This window comes from Polypterus senegalus, chromosome 6 (genome assembly GCF_016835505.1).
Source record: "Polypterus senegalus isolate Bchr_013 chromosome 6, ASM1683550v1, whole genome shotgun sequence".
Lineage (NCBI taxonomy): Eukaryota > Metazoa > Chordata > Cladistia > Polypteriformes > Polypteridae > Polypterus > Polypterus senegalus.
In genome coordinates, this window is record NC_053159.1 from 57,879,291 (window position 1) to 57,905,194 (window position 25,904).

Below are 25,904 nucleotides of genomic sequence, written 5' to 3' on the forward strand. Positions count from 1 at the left end.
TTAAACATTACAATTGATTTCAGTTTTAAGGTACTTTATATGGGCACGGTGTCAATGGTTTCCTGGGAAGGGAAAAATAAATACATGTATAGAATAATTCTTGCTTCAAGTAAAAAAGCTATTACTAGATGCTGGTACAAACCTAATCCGCCACAAATACAGGATTGGATTGATGTTGTAAAAAATGTGCTTATAATGGAGAAAATTACTTTCAGTATGAATAACGAAATAGATCTGTTTGTTGATTTTTGGTCTAGGTGGATTGAGTATATAACCCCTATTGAACTAGATGTTTTTCTGTTATAGAACCTGTGTTTTATGAATAGGTATTGTCTATACATCCCCTGTCTTCTGTAAATAGTTTTTTTTTTCTTTTTTCTATAATTGAGAGATAACCCAAAGAGATATATTGATCTGTTTTATGCCATTAGGTGCTTTTTTGATAATATATAAGCTATATCTGTTGTAAACATGACAAAAGTCATAAACAGATGTATTGGATTGTATCTCTTTTCAATAAAAACTTAAATAAAAAAAAATAAAAAAAGAAAGCCTTAACAGGCAAATTAGAGACATGTATTGGATTGGACAGCAAAAACGAAGATAAGCAAAAATTTGCATACAGTAATAGAACAGGATAGAGATTAACAAGATTGATCTTGAGAAGTATCGATATTGAATCGTTTAAACGTAAAATGATGATTAATTAGAAAATGTATAATTTTACCCAGGTCTAGTGGGAAGAATTTGGTCTGAGGCAGTCCAACTAAAGGAGGTGCAACTAGTCATTACGTGTAAAGGGGCAATTAAATTATTCACACAGTACCCACTGGAGTTAAATAACTTTGATTATTAGATAAATGAAAAAAGTTACGAGAGTGTTATTTGTTGAATCAGATTTCCCTTTAATATTTGTGCTTTAACATTTATTCTATTTCTTAATAAATTTTGTTACTGATCTTTTAATGCAAAAAATATTAAAAAAAACACTCCTACTGGAATTATGGTCTACTGAGCAGTGTCAGCAGGGTTGCTGTACAACCTCTGTGGATAATTCTGACTAAGGCTCAAATTCTTGCACATGGAAACTTATGATGTGCCGCTAATATTCACACCGTCGAAGAGACAGTGATTTATTTATTTTTTGAGTGGAGATTCTAGGGATGCACCCAGCATTGGCCAAACCCTTACACACACATAAGCACAGACAAAAAAACACCGGTAGTAAAAATTTGGTCCAGCACTTAGGAGAAGGAGTAGGAATAAAACCATTTGCTCAATTCTCTTAATTTAGGAAACTACTGCTAACTTCACCAGGATTTAGGGGAGCTCATTCTAACACACTAGGAGCTGCCAGATAACGTCAGTCAGGCCGAGATCACCATGCACATCACAAGAATTGAACTCATAAAGAGATACAGTAAACCCTCATTTGTCGCGGTTAATTCGTTCCAGACTACCGCGATAAATACATTTCCGCAAAGTAGGATTCCTTATTTATAAATCTAATATTTTCGCAGTTAGAGCATAGAAAACTTGTTTACGACCTTATAAATATGTTTTTTAACATTATTAGAGCCCTCTAGACATGAAATAACACCCTTTAGTCAAAAGTTTAAACTGTGCTCCATGACAAGACAGAGATGACAGTTCTTTCTCACAATTAAAAGAATGCAAACATATCTTACTCTTCAAAAGAGTGCGCGTCAGGAGCAGAGAATGTCAGAGAGAGACAGAGAGAGAGAAATGCAAACAATCAAAAATCAATACGTGCTGTTGGGCTTTTAAGTATGCGAAGCACCGCGATAAGGCGGCCGCAAGGAAGACAGCAATGTAAAGTTAGTCTTTCAGCATTTTTTAGAGAAGCGTCCGTATCCTCTAGGCAAACAGCCCCTCTGCTCACACCCCCTCCGTCAGGAGCAGAGAATGTCAGAGAGAGTGAGAGAGACAGAGAAAAGCAAACAATCAAAAATCAATAGGTGCTGTTAGAGCTTTTAAGTATGTGAAGCACTGCGCGGGAAGCATATCGTATATCACTGAGGAGTTCTATTTGTGTTCTGATTGGGTAGCTTCTCAGCCATCCGCCAATAGTGTCCCTTGTATGAAATCAACTGGGAAGCATGTACCATAAATTAAAAGACCCATTGTCCACAGAAATCCACGAACCAGCAAAAAATCTGTGATATATATTTAGATATGTTTACATTTAAAATCTGCGATGGAGTGAAGCTACGAAAGTTGAAGCGCGATATAGCGAGGGATCACTGTATTGAACTGACCATGATGGAATAATATTGACTGATTAGTGTCCACAGAGAAGCAATTATGCTCTTTTAGCCAAAATGAAAGTGTTGGTAACATTACCTTTTTTTGCCACAAGGAAAATGCAGCTTTGCAATTTGTGCCTCGCCCAACCATTTTTCAAATGTTGCATCAAAGTTTGAATGTCCTTACAACACGCTGAGGTAATACACAAATTACACCTATCCCCACAACTCAACATGAGTTAATATTAAAGCAGGCTGCATTCGTACAAACTGGCTTGCACATAAAGATCATTGCTCCAAGTGTACTGTAGATCATAAATCGTAAGCAATATCAAAAGTATTAACACACAGTTGTTTACCCTTAAGATAAACAGGGCTGGATGGATGATTGATGGCAACATGTTACACAGGTATCCTGAGCTTTGCATTCCACAAACCCCTGAAACACTCGTGTTATGTTTTCCATGCCTGGGAAGTTTTAGGAAGGCAGGCAAACACTTCCAGGGTGTTAGAAAAATAGAACCTTGCAAAGGATAATGAGAAAATCTTGGAGAGAGGCATTGCATGTAACTGGAAAACTAATGGAACACTGGAATAGTGAACATGACTCATATTAGTAGCTAGTTTCACTAACTGTTACTTAAGGAGGCACTTCCAGTGAATAAGAAATGTATCCTGAGACCAGCAGTAGTGGGTGTCATGGGAAAGGCACAATAGAAATAAAATGTTTTATTATTATTATTATCATTATTATTATTATTATTAGAGAGACATTCCTGCCACTGCCCCACCACCAGGGGATGTTCCATGCTTCTGGCAGCATATTTACCTATACATTGTTCTCACTTGGCTACAGTTTAAATTTGTAATAGATTTATAATAGTAACTGAAAATAATTTAATATCTCTACACAAAGCTATCGATTGTGCCTACATTACTGTCTGTGATACATGGCAGTTCTCTTAAAGTAATATAAAAAATATCTGTTTTTCATACTAAGTGATTTGCAGCGATAACTTAGAAAATGCTTTTATTAGTCTCACGTTTTCATGTACAAAATAAAATTTCTGACACAATGAGCTTGAAATGGAGCCCAACATGAGTGAAAGCAAACAAAATCTAAACATCCATGAAAACATCTCAAATTACATGGGTCACACAAAGGAAATGTCAGATATCCAGTCATAAGCTCACATCATCCAATTACAAGCATACTGTATTTGCTAAAGTATTCTTAAATTACTTCTGGAAAATACTCTTGCACACAACAGTGAAGCACACTCAAATGAGATTCAATTCAAAAGCTCATTCATTTGTTAGAAGGGCCTGTCCTATTCCAGCCACTTTTCATCACAACAAAACAATTAATGTCACTTTGCAGAAAATGACTGATACCAGTTGTAGATTTAAAATGCATTCATTTCCCACCTCAGGGTCAGGAAATTCTCAACAGAAAATTACCAAAAAAATAGTTTGCCAATGTAAATACATTTGTCTATCCATTTTCTGAACTGCCCAATTCAGTTCAAGGCTTACAAAAACATATCATAGTTACATATGTTTCAAGGGGAAAATTACCTCTGGGTACTCTCTTTAATCTCATACTAAGATTAACCAGAATTACAACAAAAGTTAAAAATCCTTAAAATGTGGAAATAAAACTACCGTAGATACTTGCGTATTAGTCGATCTCGCAGATAAGCCGAGTGTATTTTTAAGCCGAAAATTACGAAATTTGTTATGACCCGCGTATAAGTCGAGGGTAAAACTTGGATTTTTTCATGGCCCGTTGTCTTAATAAGTACAGTCTTCTCACCAATACCTGCTACAGTTCGATTCCCTGGCATATTAAATGTCATTGGCGTTTCATCGATGCTACCAATGTTACTGAGATCGAAGTCATGCCTTTGTCTTTGCTTGATAATAAATTTATGAAAGGAACTGACCTTTTCTTCTAGATCTTTTGGCAGCTTCGGAGTGATTTTTGTTCGCTTACGAAGGCACAGCCCATATCTGTTCATAAACCGTTTTCACCAGCCAGCCGATGCTTGAAATTCCAACAAAGGCTTATGTGGTGTTATGGGTCCACAGCTCTCTTAGCAAAGGCCGTTTTAGTTTTTAAATACATACCGCGCTCGCGACCCGCATGGCGATCTGCGGTGTGGACATTTCTCACCTAGTGCACAGGTGAGGGACTGCCCACATCCGTGATTGTTCCTGTGGCTAATGTGCTGCAGCTGCTATGTCCTCTCTGCATATAAAGAGAAGCACGAGTCAGTTAGAGAGAAAGGAAAAACGGAGTAAAAAAAAAAACAAAAAACAACAAGGAAGAGAAAGAAAGACGGAGGTGGCTGGAGAAAGCGAGAGAGAGAGAGAGAGAGAGAGAGAGGGTGTGCGACTGGGCGAACGAGCGCTCGCAGACAGCTGTGTGGAAGCCAAAACGGAGTAAAAAAAAAAACAAGGAAGAGAAAGAAAGACGGAGGGGGCTGGAGGAAGCAGGAGAGAGAGAGGTGGTGTGAGTGGGCGAGCGAGCGAGCGCGCGCTTGCAGGCAGCTGTGTGGAAGCCTGGGTGTTAGGCCGGGTTTTTAAAGGATTGTTTTTCTGTTTTATTGATTTTTAAACCTCGACGTTTGCTTTATGGATTATTTATTTAATGATGAGTTCTTTTGAATCACTGCACTGTTTTCTTTGAACACTGATTTTGATTGACTGACTGTTTTAAATAAAAGCACTGTGCACTGTGCCATTACCCAAATTCTATGGAACATTGTGTTGCCCCGCGGATATAAGTCGACTCTGTTTTTTTTTTTAATAAATTTTAAGACAGAAATTTTTCAACTTATACGTGAGTATCTACGGTACATGTGGCTAATTAAAAACTGTAAACAAGATACTTTAAAATGACAGTAAACAGATATCTACAATGTTTCATTTGCCTTGTAATCTTTAAACAATATGATTTTATGTCACCAAATCCACTAACACCAGCAGCAGAAAAATAAAATGAGCAGAGTGAGCAACTAATGCCACTTAGGTGGGCCCAATCAGGAAAGGGAGACAGAAATAGTCCCAAAGTAAGGTAGTTGTTTTCCAAAAAAAAAAAAATACAGAAGATTCAAGGTAAGGTTAATCATGATACCAGACAGCAGCAACAGGTTGATTTACACATGCATGTAAGAATTTCACCATACTGTATACATGTGACAATAATAATGGCCCTATAAATCTATACTTCCCCATAGGACCTACATTAATACAGGACAAACCACAAACCACATACATGGAAAACGCTGAGGGAAAAAACAAGAAGAATATGCACAGCGATATAAGTACATTTGGTAAAGTATCTGGAGATCACTATTATTTTTAGACCTGGCTTACATATTTCATCCAATGGATCAGGGCATTCTATTTTTAAGTGACCAATTTAGAGTCAGAAAGTGAATTGCAGGAGAGAAGTGAACCAACAGTCCTGGGTTAGGTCCTGTGTGTCTTTATCGCTATACAAAACTACCTGCCTAAGTTCATTTGAGAAACCCTTGTACATTACTAACATGATTAAATTAAACAAGTGCTGTTCATCAGATAGTACTGTCCTACTTTCATAAGTCCCACTTTTACCTGTGGAGTAAATGCAGGCAAGTCTTGACATAATGGAAAGCTCATCAGTGTTTGAGTTGCATTAGGAACTGCAGATTTCAGTGCCAACAGCCAAAGATGATCAGTCTCATTTAAATCTGCTTTGGTCCACCAGACGTTGGGATCACTAAACAACAAAATAATAAGACATTAATTTAAAATGTAATGTTATCTATGCAACATATACAGTATATATGCTTAGACAAAAACGTACTAGTTGTTTAAAAAAAACTGTACAAAGGAAAAAAAATCCCACTGGAGTTCATATCAAAATCCATCTGCACTATTGTCAATACCCACTCAGAAAATCTTTGCAAATGCAACTTTTGTCAAAAACTGTTTCAGATTAAGATTTGTCCCTATTATTCCTAATGCACTGCACTCTTCACTTTTATTACTATGTGCATTCAGGGCACTGTATTATTTTAATTAGGGATGCATCAATACAATTTTTGTCAGACCAGGTATGACTACCGATACTTGCATTTTAAGTATTCACTGATACCACTGTAGTGAGACTGGAAGATAATATTTGTTTATTATGTACATCAACTGTCAACTTCACTGTTAACATCAAACTATAAGATTCATAATGTGGAATAAAATACTTCAAAATATGCACATTAGATAGAATAATTACAACACTATTTTTAAAACAGCTCAAATTTCACAGAAAAAAAAATAAAAAATCATACACAATTATTGTACATAAACTAAACCAACATTGTTTGAATTTTTTCAACACGGGATGTAAAAGTACAATACAGTGTCGACAGGAATCTGGTTATACATAACAAAAACATTTCTCTTACTGGTATCCCATTTTTTGAGTTATCTAGCTCAGCGGCATAATGGTATACAGGTCAAAAGTCACTGGAAAACACTTGGGACTGGATAGGTCTAGGACTCTTTTGGGAAGGTATTCCAATTGATGAACAAAAGCATCTGTGCATGTGTAGCTAATAAGCTTGTTTATGGCTTTGTTAACAATATGTGACAGTAAACTACATAATCTCTCACTCTCTAAACTATTATATGGGGCTGAAAGGTATTTCCTTGACATCAGAGACAAAGTGGAGAGCCACACTTTGTTAACTGATCAGTACTTAAGTGGTTTGTCTGAACAAGAAACTGTGGTTCTCCCAGGTATATTTCCAGCTATATGGCAACAGCTACTGGAACCCAGTTCATGAAGACCAATTTCAAGCCTATTCCAGCTTTTGGGGGGCCATATGAAAGATTCTGTTTAACATTATTTCTTTGGCTTCCATTCCAGTTAATTATTTCCCCATATCTCTGCCATCTGATATCATTATGAACATTAGCCTATATATATATATAGTATATACAGTATATTTATTTATTTGCCCCTGCTCGCTTCGCTGAAAAAAAACTACATTTCTCTAATAGTCAGTTTATTTTAATTGATTTTTAGTTATCATTTTAATAATCAATACATCCAAAAGGCAAGTCAAAAAAAAGTTAAGTTAAAAATAAGTTAAAACCTCTAAGTGTTTTTTAAGATCAGAGGGTATATTTTGAACATTATAACCTTGTGTTTTTATAAATGAAACCAAGGCTTATTTTTGTGCCAACTACTTGTATGAAGCATATTTTCTGACCTACTTGTATCTTCAATGTCTTTAATAAGTCCAGCATTGCTTGACACTGATTTGACTATATCTTCACTGTTTAAATCAACACAGTTGCCGTCTGTGCTGTTCCTTTTGCTTCTCTCCCATGCGCTTAATGTTTTGTATATAAAGAAAGCAAAGATGCAAAATGTGCAAATAAATATATAATGGGATAGTCCCTCAATTTCACAAGTATATGTGAATAATTTAGTAAAATTATCTGACCTGGTTTCTCCTGGTTTTCGATTGCAGAAGCTTGCTTGCAAGATAGTAAGTTATGGATATTTTTTGTTACAGGGGGAACAGATTTTTTTCCTTTGAATTGTAGCGAGTTAAAGTAAAAAAGACTCAAATAAAATACTCAAGTAACGATACAGATAGCCTTCATGAAAAATCTACTTAAAAACAGTTATACTGCTACTGATCCATTGAAACATAATTAACAAATGCTTTACCTTAATTCTGTCCATTTTTATTTGTTTTATATTATGTTTTCAGCCCCAGAGGGATAAGCCTTTTTTGATGCCATCTTAGCTATCAATGTGGCTTTGTATACTGTTATTTTCCTCCTCATGTGATGTGTGCCTGCCATAGTCATCCCATCATACCTATCAGTAGACAGATTACCCCGCAAACACAAACTTCCCTATCATTGACACAGCATGTTTATCTATGATCTCGTTGAACATGCGCTCTAAACTACTACTTGTCTGGTTCTTCCTGGGACTTTTGGCATGTAGTGCCGCATGATCCTGTCCAACTGCCTCTAGGCCACACAATTCCTGCAGCTCCAGCAATACCATCTCCTTGGCCTTTTTGGCTGTACTGATATTTGTAAAGTAGCAATCCTTCCCTATAATCTATAATTATAGCAGTTAAGTATTTTATTTTTAATTAGCCACCCTAGAGAAGTAATTCATAACAAATTCTTCAAATATATTTACTCATAGTCATGGCAAGGAAAGAGAAGGCAAATTTGTGAAAATCTATTGCTAACACATGCCGATTCAAAATAGAATCTATGTCGATCACAGGCTGCATTAATATTGGATATAAGACAAGAGTACATGAAGGTTGTGTAGGACTTTGTCTTATTGTGCAGGGAACAACTTGCAACTCAAAATCAGTGGGACAAAAGAGCTGATGGTGGACTTTAGGTGTACCAAGGAGCACCATCCAGAGAGATTATGTGAAAGTGGTGCAGACTACAAGTACCTAGGGGTTCATATAAACAACAAACAGGACTGGTCTGACGATACAGTGGTGCTGTATAAGAAGGGCTAGAGTAAACTGTACTTGCTAAGGAGACTTTTCTAATGTGTGCAGCAAGCTTCTGGAAATGTCCACAGTAGCCAGTGTGGTGTTCCATGCTGTGGTATCCTGAAGAAGCAACTTGAGTTCAAAAAAAGGCATAATGCCTGAATAAACATATCAGGAAAGCCTCTGCCATTACACGACAAACCCTGGACACACTAGAAGCTATTGCAGGAAAGCAGATGGTGCCGATATTGGATGCCTTCATGAAAAATACACTCTGTAGCGGGGCCACATAAGTGTTGTTGTTTATTGTATTTGCACCCTGTCCTGTCTCGTCACATCACACTGTTTAACACTAGAATTACCAGAGCCTACGAGAAAACTCATAAATCCGGCCCACCTTAAATCCGTTCACACCTCTCCATCAGCGTCTTTGTCCTATAAATGTGCTGATTAAGACAAGTAGCAAGCAGCCGGCTATTCCATCCCCCACCGTTGCAGAACATTCACTAGGTTCTCCCAGCTCATGCCTTGTTTGATTATCTGGTAGAGAGTGAACTGCTGGAGTTTTAGAATGGAAATAATAGATTGTTATTTGGAACACATGCATTTCATGTGTGTTCCGTTTCTACAGTAATCTGTGTAAACACATTGTTAAAGCAGAAACTTTTACATATTTTAGTAATAAATGTTACAAAATGTAGGCATAAACTATACAATGTGTGAAGCCTGAAGTCCAAAGATCAAATAAGCACTTTAACAAAAGGTTCAAGGATGATACAACAGCTTCTGTGGCGTAGCAGTAAGATTTGCTGACTTGTAATCAAGGGGTCACCAGTTCTATTCCCACTGCCTCCTATATTTGCCAATTTCAGTAGTGAGCTGCTGTTATTGTTAATAGTATACAGTACACACATACATTTGGCTTGCGTCTGTAACAGACTGTGTACATTTATAGTACTGTACTTGTAAAAGTTACCTTTTTTTCACTTTTATTCTCTCACTCATGATCACGATACATACTACCGCCCTAGGGATCTGATGCTGTTAGTTTTTATTTGAAACTGGAAATAACTGTAGATGTGAGTAGTGTTTTGAGGCAATAGAACTGGACATTCTCTGATCTGGAGGGATAAAAGCTGACACATAAATGTTGGTGAATCTGCCTTCTTCGTATCACACCGTCACTTTATTTATTTTTATTCAGTTTTATTGAGGGTTCCTGCTCACGCAGAATTATGGTTTATGATGTCAAAAAAAAAAAAAAACACAGACGTAGGTACAGTATATATAATATTTTGAAGAAACCATTTTATGACATGAATAGTGCCTAGTAATTCTGTCTAAATTCATTTGTTTAAATGTCGTCCCCGTAATAAGATACAGGGAAGGCTGATGCAGCGACCCCTGGAAACGTCAGAGCCAGTTTTTCATTACATCCGGCTCATTATTATTTAAACAGAGAGGAGGGAAAGAAGTGGGAGAGAGGAGAGAGAAGGAGATTCTACTAACAGCTGCTAATCATCAATTTCAGCTTTCATCCACATCGCAACAGTTTTACAGTTTGTTTCTCACTCTGCTGGATTATTGAAACGGATTAATGTCCAGAAACCCCGGGGTTGGACATTATTTTCCACCATCGCCGAGGAATCACAGTGAGCTTGTTCCAGTATTTCTTTTGGGAGAGTCAAACACAAACATTTTGGGACAGTTATCAGTAATTTGGATAGTTATTTACCAAGACTCATTTCACGTTCATTATCATCTCAGTTATCATTTGTTGTCATTATTTGTGTTGTGTGTTTGTATTCATGTGCAGGGACAAGGGAGGATTTATTATTATATACACATTGCTTTTCACATTGCTGATGTGGTGGAGATATATATATATATATATATATATATATATATATATATATATATATATATATATATATATATAATATATAGGCATTTATAATACTGTGTTTGTCATTTTGCTGCATCCAATATATTACTGCACCTGATTTACATTTGGATATTGTGTTGCTTATGTTTAACCATCGATCGGGGGAAAATATTATTTGTCTGAGGTATGGCTTGGTAATTTTCCTCAGTAACTTATCCAGGCCACAGGTCCTGGTAGTGTGGCTGCTGGCCGGGTAAAGGGTTGGCCGTTACAACTCCATCCCCTCCAGGATGTGCTCTCCTGGAGTGCTTATGGGGGTCTTTTCTGCCCACCGCTATCTGGCATTTCAATGCTTCCTTTCAGGGTACTCATTAAGTTTATTTTGAACTAGCACTTTGAAATATCTGAACAATTTACACTTATCGGTCTATCTATTTATACTGGGTGGTGCAGGGAAATGGGAAATTTTGGAACTAGGTGTGACCCTGGGGCGTCAGCAGTTGTTTGGGACCAATGTTACCTCATTTAGAACCCCTTGCCATTAGTTATAAAGGAGAAATGGAGTGGTGCGCAACAAGCGTTCGTTGTGAAAGCCTTTTATAAGAATGATGATAGTTTGACTGCTGCGCAAAGTGATTTTCAGCATCATTACCAGCTAGGACATCATGATCAAGTCCCGTCTGCTCATGTGATTATGACATGGGTATGTAATTTCAAAAAAATGGGTTCAGCCTTAAAAAAAGAAGTCCCCAGGTGGAGCCACTTTGCATACTGCCCGACAATCGATAGCAGCTATTCGATAATTGTCTGGAAGGCGTGGCATTTCACACAGCAGTGACATTCCATGGCCTCCAAGATCCTCAGATCTCACTGTGTTTTTTTTTTGTGGGGACATCTTAAAAGCCAAGTGTACCACACATGTCCTGCAACCACTGCTGAACTAAAAAGGTGGATAAAAGAGAAAATTCCTCTTGACATGTTATGTCAAGCAATGCAGAATTTCCACAACAGGCTGTCAGAAATTGACAACACCTTCATTATGTTTTCTTCAAAACATAAAACTAATATTGAATGAATATTGATCATGATCATTAATTGCATATCTTGTACAATACATTTCATCATTAAATGTATTTTGTAATGTGTTTATTCATGCATTGAACGTCAATTGAAAATTTCCTGTTTTCCTGCGCCATCCTGTTTTTATTTATATAGCGATTAAGTGATTGGTTGTATTATTTGTCCTGTGAGTCTGAATCCTTGTTTTTAGGTTTCTGCTGCTGTATGCATGTTAGCTCCCATCGGGATTAATAAAGTTCATCTTATCTATACACCCATATATAGCATATCTATATATAGTAACAATGAGATATATTCCACTGAACACATTTTTAACAGTCAGTATAGGGAACATTAAAACAATGAATTGTGATAGAAATGTGATCTGTCTTAGACAAAAGCAAAAACAGCACTGCTCCAGTAAAACAATCAATTTCAATGTAGAGTCATCAATATTAATGCAGACATACTGTATATACCAATAAAACCAACATGTAAGTTTTATGTTCAGTAAATAGCAATCCTCTACACCAGCGTTCTTCAACATTTTTATACCTGTGGACCAGCAAAAATAGGAGAAATGTTTTGCAGACTGACGGCTAAGACAAAAATAATAAATTTAAATTTTTAGTTAGTGTGACATGTGCTCCTGCTTCTTTGGTAGAAATTTTATATACATGGCTGCAGCGTTGGTTCTGGAGACAAAGTGCTGCCTTAACATCCATTTGATTCCTCCGTTTGGTTTTTATTACTGACAAGGCTGAAAAAGTCTTTTCACACAAATAGGAAGTCAAAAAATTGACCAACAATTTTATAGCTTTATAACTAATTGATACTTTTTTTCGAGTGATATCCAAAATTGAGACAATGATTGCATTTTATGTCTGGACACCAGAAGACAACTCGATTAGCTTTTCTTTTTCACAAGGATCAAGTGTGGATGATTTTATATCTTCAAAGAAGGGATTATTAATCCAGGGGTTACCTTTACGAGGATTGTCATTTTCAGGGAAATAATTATTAAAATTATTAATAATAAATAATTATTTAAAAAGTTTTCAGCTAATTCCCTTAAATGTTGACTTATTATGTTGAATATGACTTTCTGGTTGACATCAGCAGCAATCAAAAATTCTCAAAAGGAAAATTCTTCCTCTTGTACACAACAATCCCAAAGAGCCAGCTTCTTTTTGAACGCATCCATTTTATTTCTCAATGTAAAAATACTTGTACAAGACCCCTGAAGAGAAAAATTAAGTTTGTTAAGAAGGCTAGAGTAAAGACCCGCAACTGCCTGTGAATAAAAAGCAGTGAAGGAGGACTTGAATTACTTTTTTACTATTGTTCTTTAATAAAGCTCTCACTTGCTCTTAATTGTGTTAACTCAATGTGAATCTTGTCCATGTGCCCATGTATAGCAAATTTAACAAAACCCTACAACTGGAAGGTGTATTTCAAGGTGGCAGCATCAGGCCTAATCCTTGTGGTACCAGGTTCACTTAATAGCATGGATGTTGGTCTGAATGTTGAGGCCAAATTTGTCCGCCATATACACAAACTTAGCCATCCATTCCTCATTCAACAAAGGCTACTAGGTCAGATTTTCACTCTCGGAGAAACTGCTTTACTTCTTCCCTCAGTTCGAAAAAGCGTGCAAGAACACTTCCTCTCGATAACCACCTCACTTTTGCATGGAAAAGGAGATGTAGGTGGTGTGAGTCCATACTCTCAAAGTGTTTCGTGAACAGCCTGGAGTTCATAGCTCAACTACAAATTGTATAAATGATCTTCACCGCGTCATTCATCAGAGTGTTTAGTTCAGTAGAAAGCTTCTTTGCAGCTAGGTGCTCCCAGTGCATCATACAGTGAGTGGACAAAACTTCTGGGTGTATGACCTCCTTTATTTTTGGAACTACTCCTTGAGCGACCTCCAGTCATGCTCATAGCACCGTCTGTACACACTCCAATGCATTTGCTCCAGTCTAAGCCCTGCACTTGAAAATACTCATTTAGAGCATTAAATATTTCTGAACTAGTGGTCTGTCCGGGTAAGTCAAGGCAATAAAGAAGTTCTTCCCTTAAGTCTTCATCTTAACTATACCTGCAAAGCAAAGTAGGATAGCATAGTCAGTTGATTCATTAAGTTGAACTGCGAAACATCTCAGTTTCTTTATCCCCTCTACAACTTGTTTTTCAATATCGGTGGTCATATCAACAATTCTTCTCTGAATGGTGGTGTCCAAAAGTGGTATAGCCTCTAGTTTTTTAGTGGCTTGAGGACCTAAAATTTCTCGTACAACATCTAAGATGCAAGGCTTTACTAACTCCTCACCAATAGTAAACTTTTTTTCTTTTAGCTATTCGAAGAGCAACTAAATAAGACGCTTGAAGCAGCAACTTGTCACTAGTTGTGATCATTTTCATTTGACTTTTCTGAATCTTCATGTGGTCACACAATCTTTCAAAAAAAAAAATTCTAGAGGCTTATCAGTAAAATCTCTATGCTTCGAATGCACATGATGAGGAAGTTTTTGCAGGTTTCATAGCGTCATTTGACAGAATTTCGGAACATACTACACACAAAGGCCGTGGCAATAGTTCACTGCCAGGGGCTACAATGAAACCAAGCTTTAAATATTCATTATCGTAATGCCTAACAAAGTTTCCTTTTCTCTTTTTGGTTTGTATTGCACATTCTAAAGTATCAACATATTTCTTTTTCTCTGTTTCTTCTAAACGTGACGCACTAGTACTTGGCATACTTTCTTCTACTAAAGAAGGTTAAAAGGTTTTGCTGTTTGACGTTTTTGTCTCCATTTTGTAGGGTTTCAAATTTTACAAAAGAAATAACCTGTTTTCTGAACTGCCACAATACAATATTAGAAAACAATACGGACAACCACAATAAAATAAGGATTTTTGCAGCATGTCATCGAGAGGCACAATGCTGGCATTCGGTAACCACGCACTTTACCTATATTTATTGTCACATGCAGCATCCCACTCACCAGGCAACAATGTGGTGCCCAAATCATGTAGCTGCTACATGATTCGGCCGACAGTTTTTGCAGACTGGCAGCGGTCCACAGACCACCAGTTGAAGAACACAGCTGTACACCAATAATGCTTCACATTATGAAACAATGATGAAACACAGCACAGATTCGATCACATCATGTTCTGTAAGAAAACAGAAGCATCAAATATCTTGTTTTACAAAGAAACACGTTCTTCATGCTTATCCAAAAACATATTTAGTTGTAATATGATCAGCCAAATTAGTGTGTATTTTATATTAAGTGACTACTGAGTGTTTCATTTCACTGATTAAACACAAAGTGACAACAGGGTGTTTATCGTGTTTGAAACAAACTCAATCACAAAAAGCTTAGAAGATAACAAAACATTTCCAAATTAATAAAATACATGAAAAATACATAGCGTAGTTTAAAAATTGAAGCTAATTTTTATTTTGGATTTTAAGTAAGTCATCTTAGCATTTACTGTTTAGTTTCCCCATTACAAATAGAGTATGTGAGTTAGAAAAAGAAAACAGTGGCACATCCACATGTGCTGCTCTTAACTGAAGTGCATCACATTCCCTATTAAACGGGTATACCTTGGATCAAGTAGAGTGGTGATACTGAATGTTCTCTAAGCAGGAGTAAACAAAGGCAGAATGATTAAAATGCACCACTATTTTTCGCCAGACTGTCACATCATCTGCAACACTTTGCTGTGCATAAACACCTTCTGCCACTGCCAGTTAGAGTGTATGAGCAGCACAGGAAAAACTTTGAACTCAAGCACCATCAATGCCTTTTATCATACTTTTTACATTGTTACTGACCACAACGTGCACACATTTCCTGAAATGCACCTACTATTGCTTAGCCTGTATAGGAACCTCAAAACTGCACTACATATAGCATAACTCGTTAAGAGTGTGAAACTGTCATCTATCCACTGTGCAGTTAAGTTGATGATAGATACTAAATACAAGGTTTGTAGGAAACCATTGAAATAAGTGAGGAAAAATGACGCAGACATGTTTTATTACAAGTGCTGCAATCCGGGTAAAAAAAACATTTTTTTAAGAAGTGATGTTTGCCCCCCACTGACAAAAATCCTGGGACATTCTACTGCCAAATAACAGACATTTTATAATATTTTACCTTATAAAAATCGTGAAAGTAGGTTAGACTCACAGAAATTACCAATTATACAATAAAAACAATACAATAAATTATATTTTACAGAAGCTTCGTATTTCTGACTATTTCTGTCTATGCCTAGAGGGTGTTCTCTTTTGCACTTTCCACTTCTAAATAAGCAAGTGACTGGAGAAAAATAATACCCAAAAATCAATTAAGCTTAAGACCTATGAGACAGTCAGCTGTTGGCTTGCATTATATTACTTTATTTTTGTCTACTGATTAAGGAAAAAAAGAAAATTAAGGGTTGTGAGCATTAAAAATCAAGTCAATTAACACTGACAAAAAATATGTTATATTAATGCAGTAATTAGTTTCTAATTAAGAAAAGGCTAAAGACCCGCAACTGCCTGTGAATAAAAAGCAGTGAAGGAGGACTTGAATTACTTTTTTACTATTGTTCTTTAAAAAAGCTCTCACTTGCTCTTAATTGTGTTGACTTAATGTGAATCTTGTCCATGTGCCCATGTACAGCAAATTTAACAAAACCCTACAACTGGAAGGTGTATTTCAAGGTGGCAGCATCAGGCCTAATCCTTGTGGTACCAGGTTCACTTAATAGCATGGATGTTGGTCTGAATTTTGAATGTTATATACACTTCAGTGCCTTTATCATAGACAGCTGTATGTAAGTGTCCAACTTGGTCTGCTAATGTAATGTTGTAGGTAACATTAACCAGCCAGGCAAGTTTTGTTGGGCAGAATGGCATGTTCTCAAATATTTTTCTAATGTTTGAATGATAGCTACCTACATGAACCCATTCGCAGACCATCACTACAGATTAACCATTCCTCAATATATGTAATCGTGATGCTTGATCAATCCAAATACCACTTTTTTTTATTTCACTGCCTTTTATGAAACCACTATCAGCACAGATGACCAGATGTTTACTACTTAAACATGGTGTAGTGAAGCACAACTCACCTTGCCGTCATTCTATTTTTAGACTAAATGACTAAAAACAAAAAAAAACCCACACATGTACATTGAAGTAACCCAAAATACACAATGTAGTGATAGTCATAATGCAATATCCAACATAAAATTCTAAGGAGACCTCATTTACAATGTTCCAACTACTGTTTTGTTTCACAAAGAAGTATGGCACAGATATAAACCTAACAAAACATGCTTAATGTGCTCACAGAATGCATAACAATTTCATGAGCTAAAGAAAATTATTAAACTAGAAGTATAATATATTTTGTTCAGTTTCAAAAACACTAAGTGATACTTGGCAAAAAAGCTAAATGTGGAACCTTGTGAGAAAGGGGAATGACCCAATCCTGTCAGCACCTAGAGCAAGGCAGGAATCAACCATAGATGAAAAGAACATGCCATTCAGCCCAACCCACTTACTTTCTCCAAAAAACATATATATATATATATATATATATATATATATATATATATATACTAGTCATGTGCACCCAACTACGTTGCGCGTGTTAAAGTTGTCTGTGAAGGGCTCCCTGTTTAAATGCGGCTGCCAGTCGTGAACTGGGTCCTTCGTCACACAGCATTATGATTTTTTATAAGGGAAACAAAATTACAAAAGAAAACCCTTGGACATTGATTCGATAGTAACGGCCTACTCGGAATCACTGTCCAAATAGTAATTATATGGTGGTGTAGGAGCATTTCTGCTTCTGTCCGTTCACAGTTTGTCTCATTTACATGACACTGTCGTTTCCTCTCACAATCTCTTCTCAAACTTTCTCCAATCTCGCAGGTTGCTTTGTGGCAATCCAAAGAGTAAGGCAATATACACGGAACAATGGTTATGAAAAGGGGGCACATAGGTATCCAGGCTCTTTAAAGCATAAATAGGGATCACTTCACTGACATGTGAGCAAGACATGGTACAACTGTGAGACGCGCCGGGTACAACGTAACAATAATAATTTCCGGAACGTGCTGTTACGTTGTCATTCATTTCACCCACTGTCTTTCTTTCATTCATATGTTATGTAGGCACGTACCTTTTATCTTCGGCAATCTCATTCTCTAACCAGGCCTCAGGAGTTAACCAGCGTAACACTGTCCACTACCCCTTTCATTATACCAGCACATTGTTGACATCCGTGAGTAACAACAACGTACTAAACTGGAAGATGATCTACGCATGCGTGGAATTCGCGGACAAAGATCAAGATCTAAATGAATATTATATATAAAGATTAGTTAATTTAAAGCACAAATTGTTTAGTTTGAATATCTCTGTTCTGAGGTGTGACTGGAGTACTACAGTCTTCAGTAGTATAAGCCTGGAGGAGATTCTTAATGCAATGCCTATGTTTTAGCTGTCTCTCTACTGCCATCTAGTGCTTCTTCTAATTCATTCAAGGACAAACAAAGATCAAGATCCAAATGAAGATTATATATAGAGATATATACACACATATATACATACATACATATATATATATACAGTATCTATATATATATATATATATATATATATATATATATATATACTAGTAAAATACCAAGGCAAGAGGGAAGAAGTAGTGTGTTAAAGAAGTTATAAAAAAGAAAAAAGGAAACATTTTAAAAATAACGTAACATGATTGTCAATGTAATTGTTTTGTCACTGTTTATGAGTGTTGCTGTCATATATATAAATATATATATATATATATATATACACACAGACACACACATATAAACATAATTACATATACATATATACATATAAATATATCTACATATACACATATCTACACATATCTATATATATATATATATATATACATATACACATCTACATATTTATACATATATATACATATATCAACATATATACACACATACATACATACATACACACACACACACATATATATATATAGCAAAATACACGCGCTTCGCGGCAGTGAAGTACTGCCTTAAAATTTTTATTAAGAAGAAAATTAAACCTTTTTAAACTGAGGGAAAATATACCAATAATTATTTGTTAAGGATCTCTTTGTATGCCACATTGTGAGTTCGGCCCTCCGGTTGTAATATGACCAAGCTGTGTGCTGAGCTTACTCTTGAGAATGCAACGTACAGTTGGCCATGTGAACAGTAATCTTGTTTCAAATCTCATAGCTTGGATTGCTGCTGTTATAATCAGTTTGAGTTTCATGTTTTGTTTCAATTAAGACAGTATTTGTAGGACTTGTGTTGAAGAGACATTCGGCATCTGTCAAGGGTTGTAAGTATACAACTGGTTTCATCGATAACTTCACATCCAGCTTTTGAGAGTTTAAACATTCATAAACATCAAAGTGTCCACTACTGAAATTGTCACCTGTCAATCTAAGATGTTTAAGAGGCATTGGTGATTGTCGAAGGTGTAAAATATTTGGCCATTTCGGTACACTTGAAAGCAACAACCGAACAATTCAGCGGCAGCCATCAACTCACATGCAGATGCATAGGTGAAGGGCTTAAGAATTTCACTGTTATAATGCTCCTGTGTAGTATAATCTCCTGTACCGTCATCAGTCCACACCTTGAAACTGTCCCAGTCATTCAATACATAAGACACAATGTTCCTCCGGATATCAAGAGTGAGCCTGATATGGCCGTGCAATATGTAACAAAGAGAATGGAAAAGGTAGGTGCCATCTCCGGGCGTGGAAACAACTTGGTAAGTGACAGTTCTTTGATCGATGGTGATCACCTCGATAGACATGTTAATGGGGGTACGGTTGGAATGATAAAGGAAATGGGTACCTGAACAATGTAAAGTAAGTCTAAAATACCTACACAATAACTATAATCGTAATAAATGAACAATAAAACAGCGGAGAAGCCGTGGATTAAATAAAAAGGCTGTAGTTATCAGCAGGGAGACTTGAATCCTGTGGCGAAGCAAGGAAGGAAATGAAGAGACTACAGCGACGGATGGCCTTTTATGGGCAGGCAGCCAACAACGTGGGAGAAGTTGGGATGGGGGACCCAACGCCGCCTCACACGGTGACCGAGCTGCAGGCTTTGGACGTATATATGTACGTAAGTAGGATTCAGTTAGCGTTGGGAACCTGCATACCAAATTTCTTGAAGATGGGCCCATAAGTAACAAAGACCGTTGAAAAGTTCAATATTGCGGCCGACAGTGGCATCATACCACCGAAATAAGTACCAAATTTCAGCCTTCTACCTACACGGGAAGTTGGAGAATTAGTGACTTTGGAAAGTTCAATATGGCAGCTGACAGTAGCGTCATACCACCGAAATAAGTACGGACATTAGTTTCGGTTAGTGCAGGGAAGCTGCCTACCACATTTCGTGAAGATGGGGCCATGAATAAGAAAGTTCAACATGGCGAACGTTGTCAACCGTTATGACGGTTACGCGTGGAATTTTGAAATGAAACCTGCTTAACCTTTGTAAGCAAGCTGTAAGGAATGAGCCTGCCAAATTTCAGCCTTCTACCTACACGGGAAGTTGGAGAATTAGTGACATTGGAAACTTCAATATTGCGGCCGACAGTGGCATCATAGCACTGAAATAAGTACGTACATTGGTTTTGGTTAGCGCAGGGAAGCTGCCTACCACATTTTGTGAAGATGGGGCCATGAATAAGAAAGTTCAACATGGCGAACGTTGTCAACCGTTATGACGGTTACGCGTGGAATTTTGAAATGAAACCTGCTTAACCTTTGTAAGCAAGCTGTAAGGAATGAGCCTGCCAAATTTCAGCCTTCTACCTACACGGGAAGTTGGAGAATTAGTGACATTGGAAACTTCAATATTGCGGCCGACAGTGGCATCATAGCACTGAAATAAGTACGTACATCGGTTTTGGTTAGCGCAGGGAAGCCACCTACCAAATTTCGTGAAGATGGGGCCATGAATAAGAAAGTTCAACATGGCGAACGTTGTTGACCGTTATGACCGTTATGTGTAGAATTTCAAAATGAAACCTGCTTAACTTTTGTAAGTAAGCTGTAAGAAATGAGCCTGACAAATTTCAGCCTTCTACCTAAACAGGATGTTGGAGAATTAGTGATGTTGGAAAGTTCAATATGGCGGCCGACAGTGGCGTCATACCACCGAAATAAGTATTTACTGTACATCGATTTTGGTTAGCGCAGGGAAGCCACCTACCAAATTTCGTGAAGATGGGGCCATAAATAAGAAAGTTCAACATGGCGGACGTTGTCGAATCGTTATGACCGCTACGTAGAATTTCAAAATGAAACCTGCTTAACTTTTGTAAGTAAGCTGTAAGGAGTAAGCCTGCCAAATTTCAGCCTTCTACCTACACGGGAAGTTGGAGAATTAGTGATGAGTGAGTGAGTGAGTGAGTGAGTGAGTGAGGGCTTTGCCTTTCATTAGTATAGACTAGTAAAATACCCGCGCTTCGCAGCGGAGAAGTAGTGTGTTAAAGAAGTAATGAAAAAGAAAAGGAAACATTTTGAAAATAACGTAACATGATTGTCAATGTAATTGTTTTGTCACTTTTGTGAGTGATGAGTGTTGCTGTCATATATATTGTCACGCACGCGCGAGTAGGAGGCCGCGGACGGAATTGAACGCACCTGGGAACACATTCGCTGGCAGGGAATGGCAGGGTACTAACTTTCTCCCTCTGCTTCCTCATAGGAAAAAGGACCCTCCGCCACCATAAGCCGGGTTTTGACCACAGTACGGTACTTCCGCCCTTCCTCCGCCATCTTGTCCTGACGTCATCAATCCCATCCTCCCTCACGGTCCTTCCCAGCATCCCTCCACTTCCGGCTCCTCCCTAATAAAATGGCCGCCGACACCATGATACAACGTCGCGCATATGAACGGTTTTGTTTATGTTTTGACCTCATATTTTGAATATATATTGTGGATTCTCGACAATATACGGGGCCGGAAAACCCCAAACCTTTTTTCTGTCTTCTCATCAGTCTTTTACAATATATATATATATATATATATATATATATATACACACATATAAACATATATATATACATATCCATACATCCACATATATATATATATATACATACTAGCAAAATACTACTAGCTTTTCCTTTTATTAGTATAGACTAGCAAAATACCCGCGCTTCGCAGCGGAGAAGTAGTGTGTTAAAGAAGTAATGAAAAAGAAAAGGAAACATTTTAATATTAACATAACATGATTGACAATGTAATTGTGTTGTCATTGTCATGAGTGGTGCTGGCATATCTATACTAATAAAAGGCAAAGCCCTCACTCACTCACTCATTTACTCACTCACTCATCACTAATTCTCCAACTTCCCGTGTGGGTGGAAGGCTGAAATTTGGCAGGTTCATTCCTTACAGCTTCCTTACAAAAGTTGGGCAGGTTTTATATCGAAATTCTACGTAATGGTCATAACTGGAAGCTGTTTTCTCCATTTACTGTAATGGAGATAGGCTTGAACGCCGTGGGGGCGGAGTTTCATGTGACATCATCACGCCTCCCACGTAATCACGCTGTACATAGAAAACCAAGAAGACCTCCAAAAAGCGCTGAAGAAAACATGCATTATATAATTGAGAAGGCAGCGAAACAATAAGAAGCGGAAAGTGACATATACAACCATATTCATGAGTTCTGCTACTTCGGAAACAAAGCACGATGTAAACCTACACTTTAAATTAAGTTCATAGACAGGCTGCGCTGGCGTTTGTAATTTAGTGCCTGCCCATATAAGGCCGTCCGTCAGCGGCAATCCAATAGCAAACTCCCACTAAATATTCACGGGTGAAGGACTGTGCTTATGGAGAGGAAGATGAGATGGTCAGGGTGGTGTTTGACACAAACTCAGTGAAACTGCGAGAGAAAGTTTTAAGTGCCAGGACTAAGGTAACATTAAATACAGCCATGGACATAGCACGAGATGGCACCAGCACAGCTGGGAACCTTCGATGCATGTACACCGAGCGGCTCACGGAACTGACGCAGTGCACAGATAAAAGCAACAGTTCCAAAGAGCTGAACAAAACCGAATTACACAATTGAAAAGGCAGCAAAAATATGAAGCGCCTGATACATACAAGCATATTCATAAATCCAGCTACTGCGAAACAAAGCACACGTTGGAAAAAGTCAATGTCCCGCTAAAGGAAGACAGTGTAAAAAACCCGTGCATGCAGTGTGTCAGGTCTCAGATAAAGAAGAAGACGAGCTGTTTATTGATGCAGTAAGAAACGAATCGATGAATGAAACCTGTCATCTTTACAACGATTGACAAACACGGAATGTAACTTGAACACAACACATCCTACAAATACGAACCTGATTGAAAGAAATAATGATAATCAAATCCTTGATGACAGCAACACTCAGTAACACTCACAAAACAAATACTGTATATTGACAGTCATGTTACGTTATTTTTAAAATGTTCCCTTTTCTTTTCTAGCTTTTTAACACACTACTTCTCATGCGATACGCTGGTATATATATATGTATATATATATCCCGATCTACATACTCGAATAATGGATACTTTATTGCCATCAATGATTGTTTTGGTAAAGCCATACTCAGTGTATTCATTAGATGAACGGTAAAAAGTAAGAGCGAGGGAGGATGACTTATTGAGGCATGCAGGCTGTAGTGCTTGGCGTCAACTCTATCTGAATTGCGATCACATTTGAAAAATATATCTTTTCAAGTTCTATTTAGTCCATATGTGTCAAACTCAAAGGGCCACATCCGCCCGGCGTAATTATATCCGCCCGCGAGATCATTTTATATACTGTATTATTGTTATTAATGGCCCGGTATATGAAGCGCTGGTAACACAATAAACTACAGATCCCATAATGCAGCGCTTCAGCTGCCTTGCCAACACTTACCGTTAATCAAGTCTAGCTTATGATGCTGCAAGTTATTGCGAAGCTAGCTCACACGATGCTGAAGAGAAAAGTTGATTCTGAAAATAGAGCCTTTAAAACCGATGGGAGGCTGAGTATATGTTTACTGAACCCGTGTGTCTCATTTGTGGAGCTAATGTGGCTGTAATTACAGAATTTAATCTAAGACGGCACTATGAGACAAAACATCAGGGTAACCTGAATGCAATGCAGAAGATACAGAAAGCAGAAGAATTAAATAAGAATCTGACACTTCAGCGGACGTTTTACCGTGCACAATCACAAAGTGATTTCAAGTGAAGCTGCTTTTATGGGAGACACAAATGCACCAGTGCAACTTGCCCCACTTTCCCTGTTGCCAAGTAATGTTAAACCAAGTCGTCACTACGGTGTTCCCAACACGCACTTTGCTGATAAACTGAGGCACTGAGTTTGCACGGCGCTTTGGTGACTTTGAAGAACAAAAAGTCCGTCTACATGCGGCTCGAACCTTGTGCATGTTTGGTAGCACATATCTGTGTGAGAAGCTCTTCTCAGTGATAAAGACTAACAAAACAGCACACAGGAGTCGCCTCACTGATGAGCACCTGCAATCCATCCTGAGAATCTCCACAACACAGAACCTCACACCAAACATAAACGAACCTGTTGCCAAAAAGATGCCAGGCGTCCAGCTCTAAAATGACATATGAGCAAAGACAACTGAATGATTTGATTTGTTATTGCTGAAAGGAACACATTTTATTTATATTTCCAGGTTTTGTTATGCAGCATGTTCATATTTGAATTTGTATAATTTTGACAGGATATATTTTTATGGAGAGCAAAATCTTTTGGGATATTTAAAATCTAAGTTTATTTTTATATAAAATTACATAAGAGTAAAGAAATTTGAATGTTTGTTCTTTTAACGTTTACTTTATTTCTAACTTGTATAATTTAGACAGGATATATTTTTATGGAGAGCAAAATATTATAAGTTGTTTAAGGTTTGAGTTGATTTATTCAGAATAATATTCCTGTCTGTTTTACCATTCCTACCAAAGATATTTCTGTCGACTAAATAAAAATTCCTTCTATTTAAAATTTAAATAGAACTTGAACAAATCGATAGTTCATAATATCCACGCAGACTTGCACGTAAGAGCGGAGTTATCCGTTTTAACAAGCAGCGTATTGCACTGATCTGAAATAGCTGTGTGTGTATATATGTAGATATGTATGTATATGTATATATATGTTTATATATGTGTGTGTGTATGTATATATATATATATATGTATGTATTTGTGTGTATATATGTGTGTGTATGTATGTATGTGTGTATGCATATGTATGTGTATATATGTAGATATATATATGTATGTATATATGTGTATATATATATGTGTATATGTATAGATATGTATATATATATGTTTATGTGTGTGTGTGTAAATATATATATATAACAACAACACTCATCACTCACAACAGTGACAAAACAATTACATTGACAATCATGTTACGTTATTTTCAAAATGTTTCCTTTTCTTTTCATTGCTTCTTTAACACACTACTTCTCGCCATGGCGGTATTTTGCTAGTATATATATATATATATATATATATATATATATATATATATATATATATACACATTGTAATGCACGCGAGTAGGAGGCCGCGGACGGATTCAAACGCACCTGGGAACATATTCGCCGGCAGGGAATGGTGGGGTACTAACTTTCTCCCTCTGCTTTCTCATAGTATAAAGGACCTTCCTCCGTCATAAGCCGGGTTTTGACCACAGTGCGGCACTTCCGCCCTACCTCCGCCATCTTGCCCTGACGTCACCAATCCCTGCCTCCCTCACGGTCCTTCCCAGCATTCCTCCACTTCCGGCTCCTCCCCAATAAAATGGCCGTGGATGCCATGGTTCGGCGTCGCGTAATGAACTGTTTTGTTTATGATTTTGACCCATTTAAAATAGCTAATTTCTGCACAATATACGGGGCTGGCGAACTCCAAACCTTTATGCTGTCTCCTCTTGTCTATTTTACAACATATATATATATATATATATACATACACACACACACATATAAACATATATATACACATATAC

At 37.2% G+C, this 25,904-nt stretch overlaps 1 protein-coding gene across 4 annotated transcripts in view; it reads right to left on the reverse strand.

The window, feature by feature from the left end:
- The window catches only part of si:ch73-70k4.1, a 156,307-nt gene that overhangs the window by 49,148 nt on the left and 81,255 nt on the right, over window positions 1-25,904 (reverse strand). For all 4 annotated transcript variants that reach the window (XM_039756046.1, XM_039756045.1, XM_039756047.1 and 1 more), the window contains one exon: window positions 5,889-6,033. In XM_039756046.1, coding sequence (XP_039611980.1) covers window positions 5,889-6,033 — 145 coding nt within the window. The remainder of the gene's footprint in view (window positions 1-5,888; window positions 6,034-25,904) is intronic.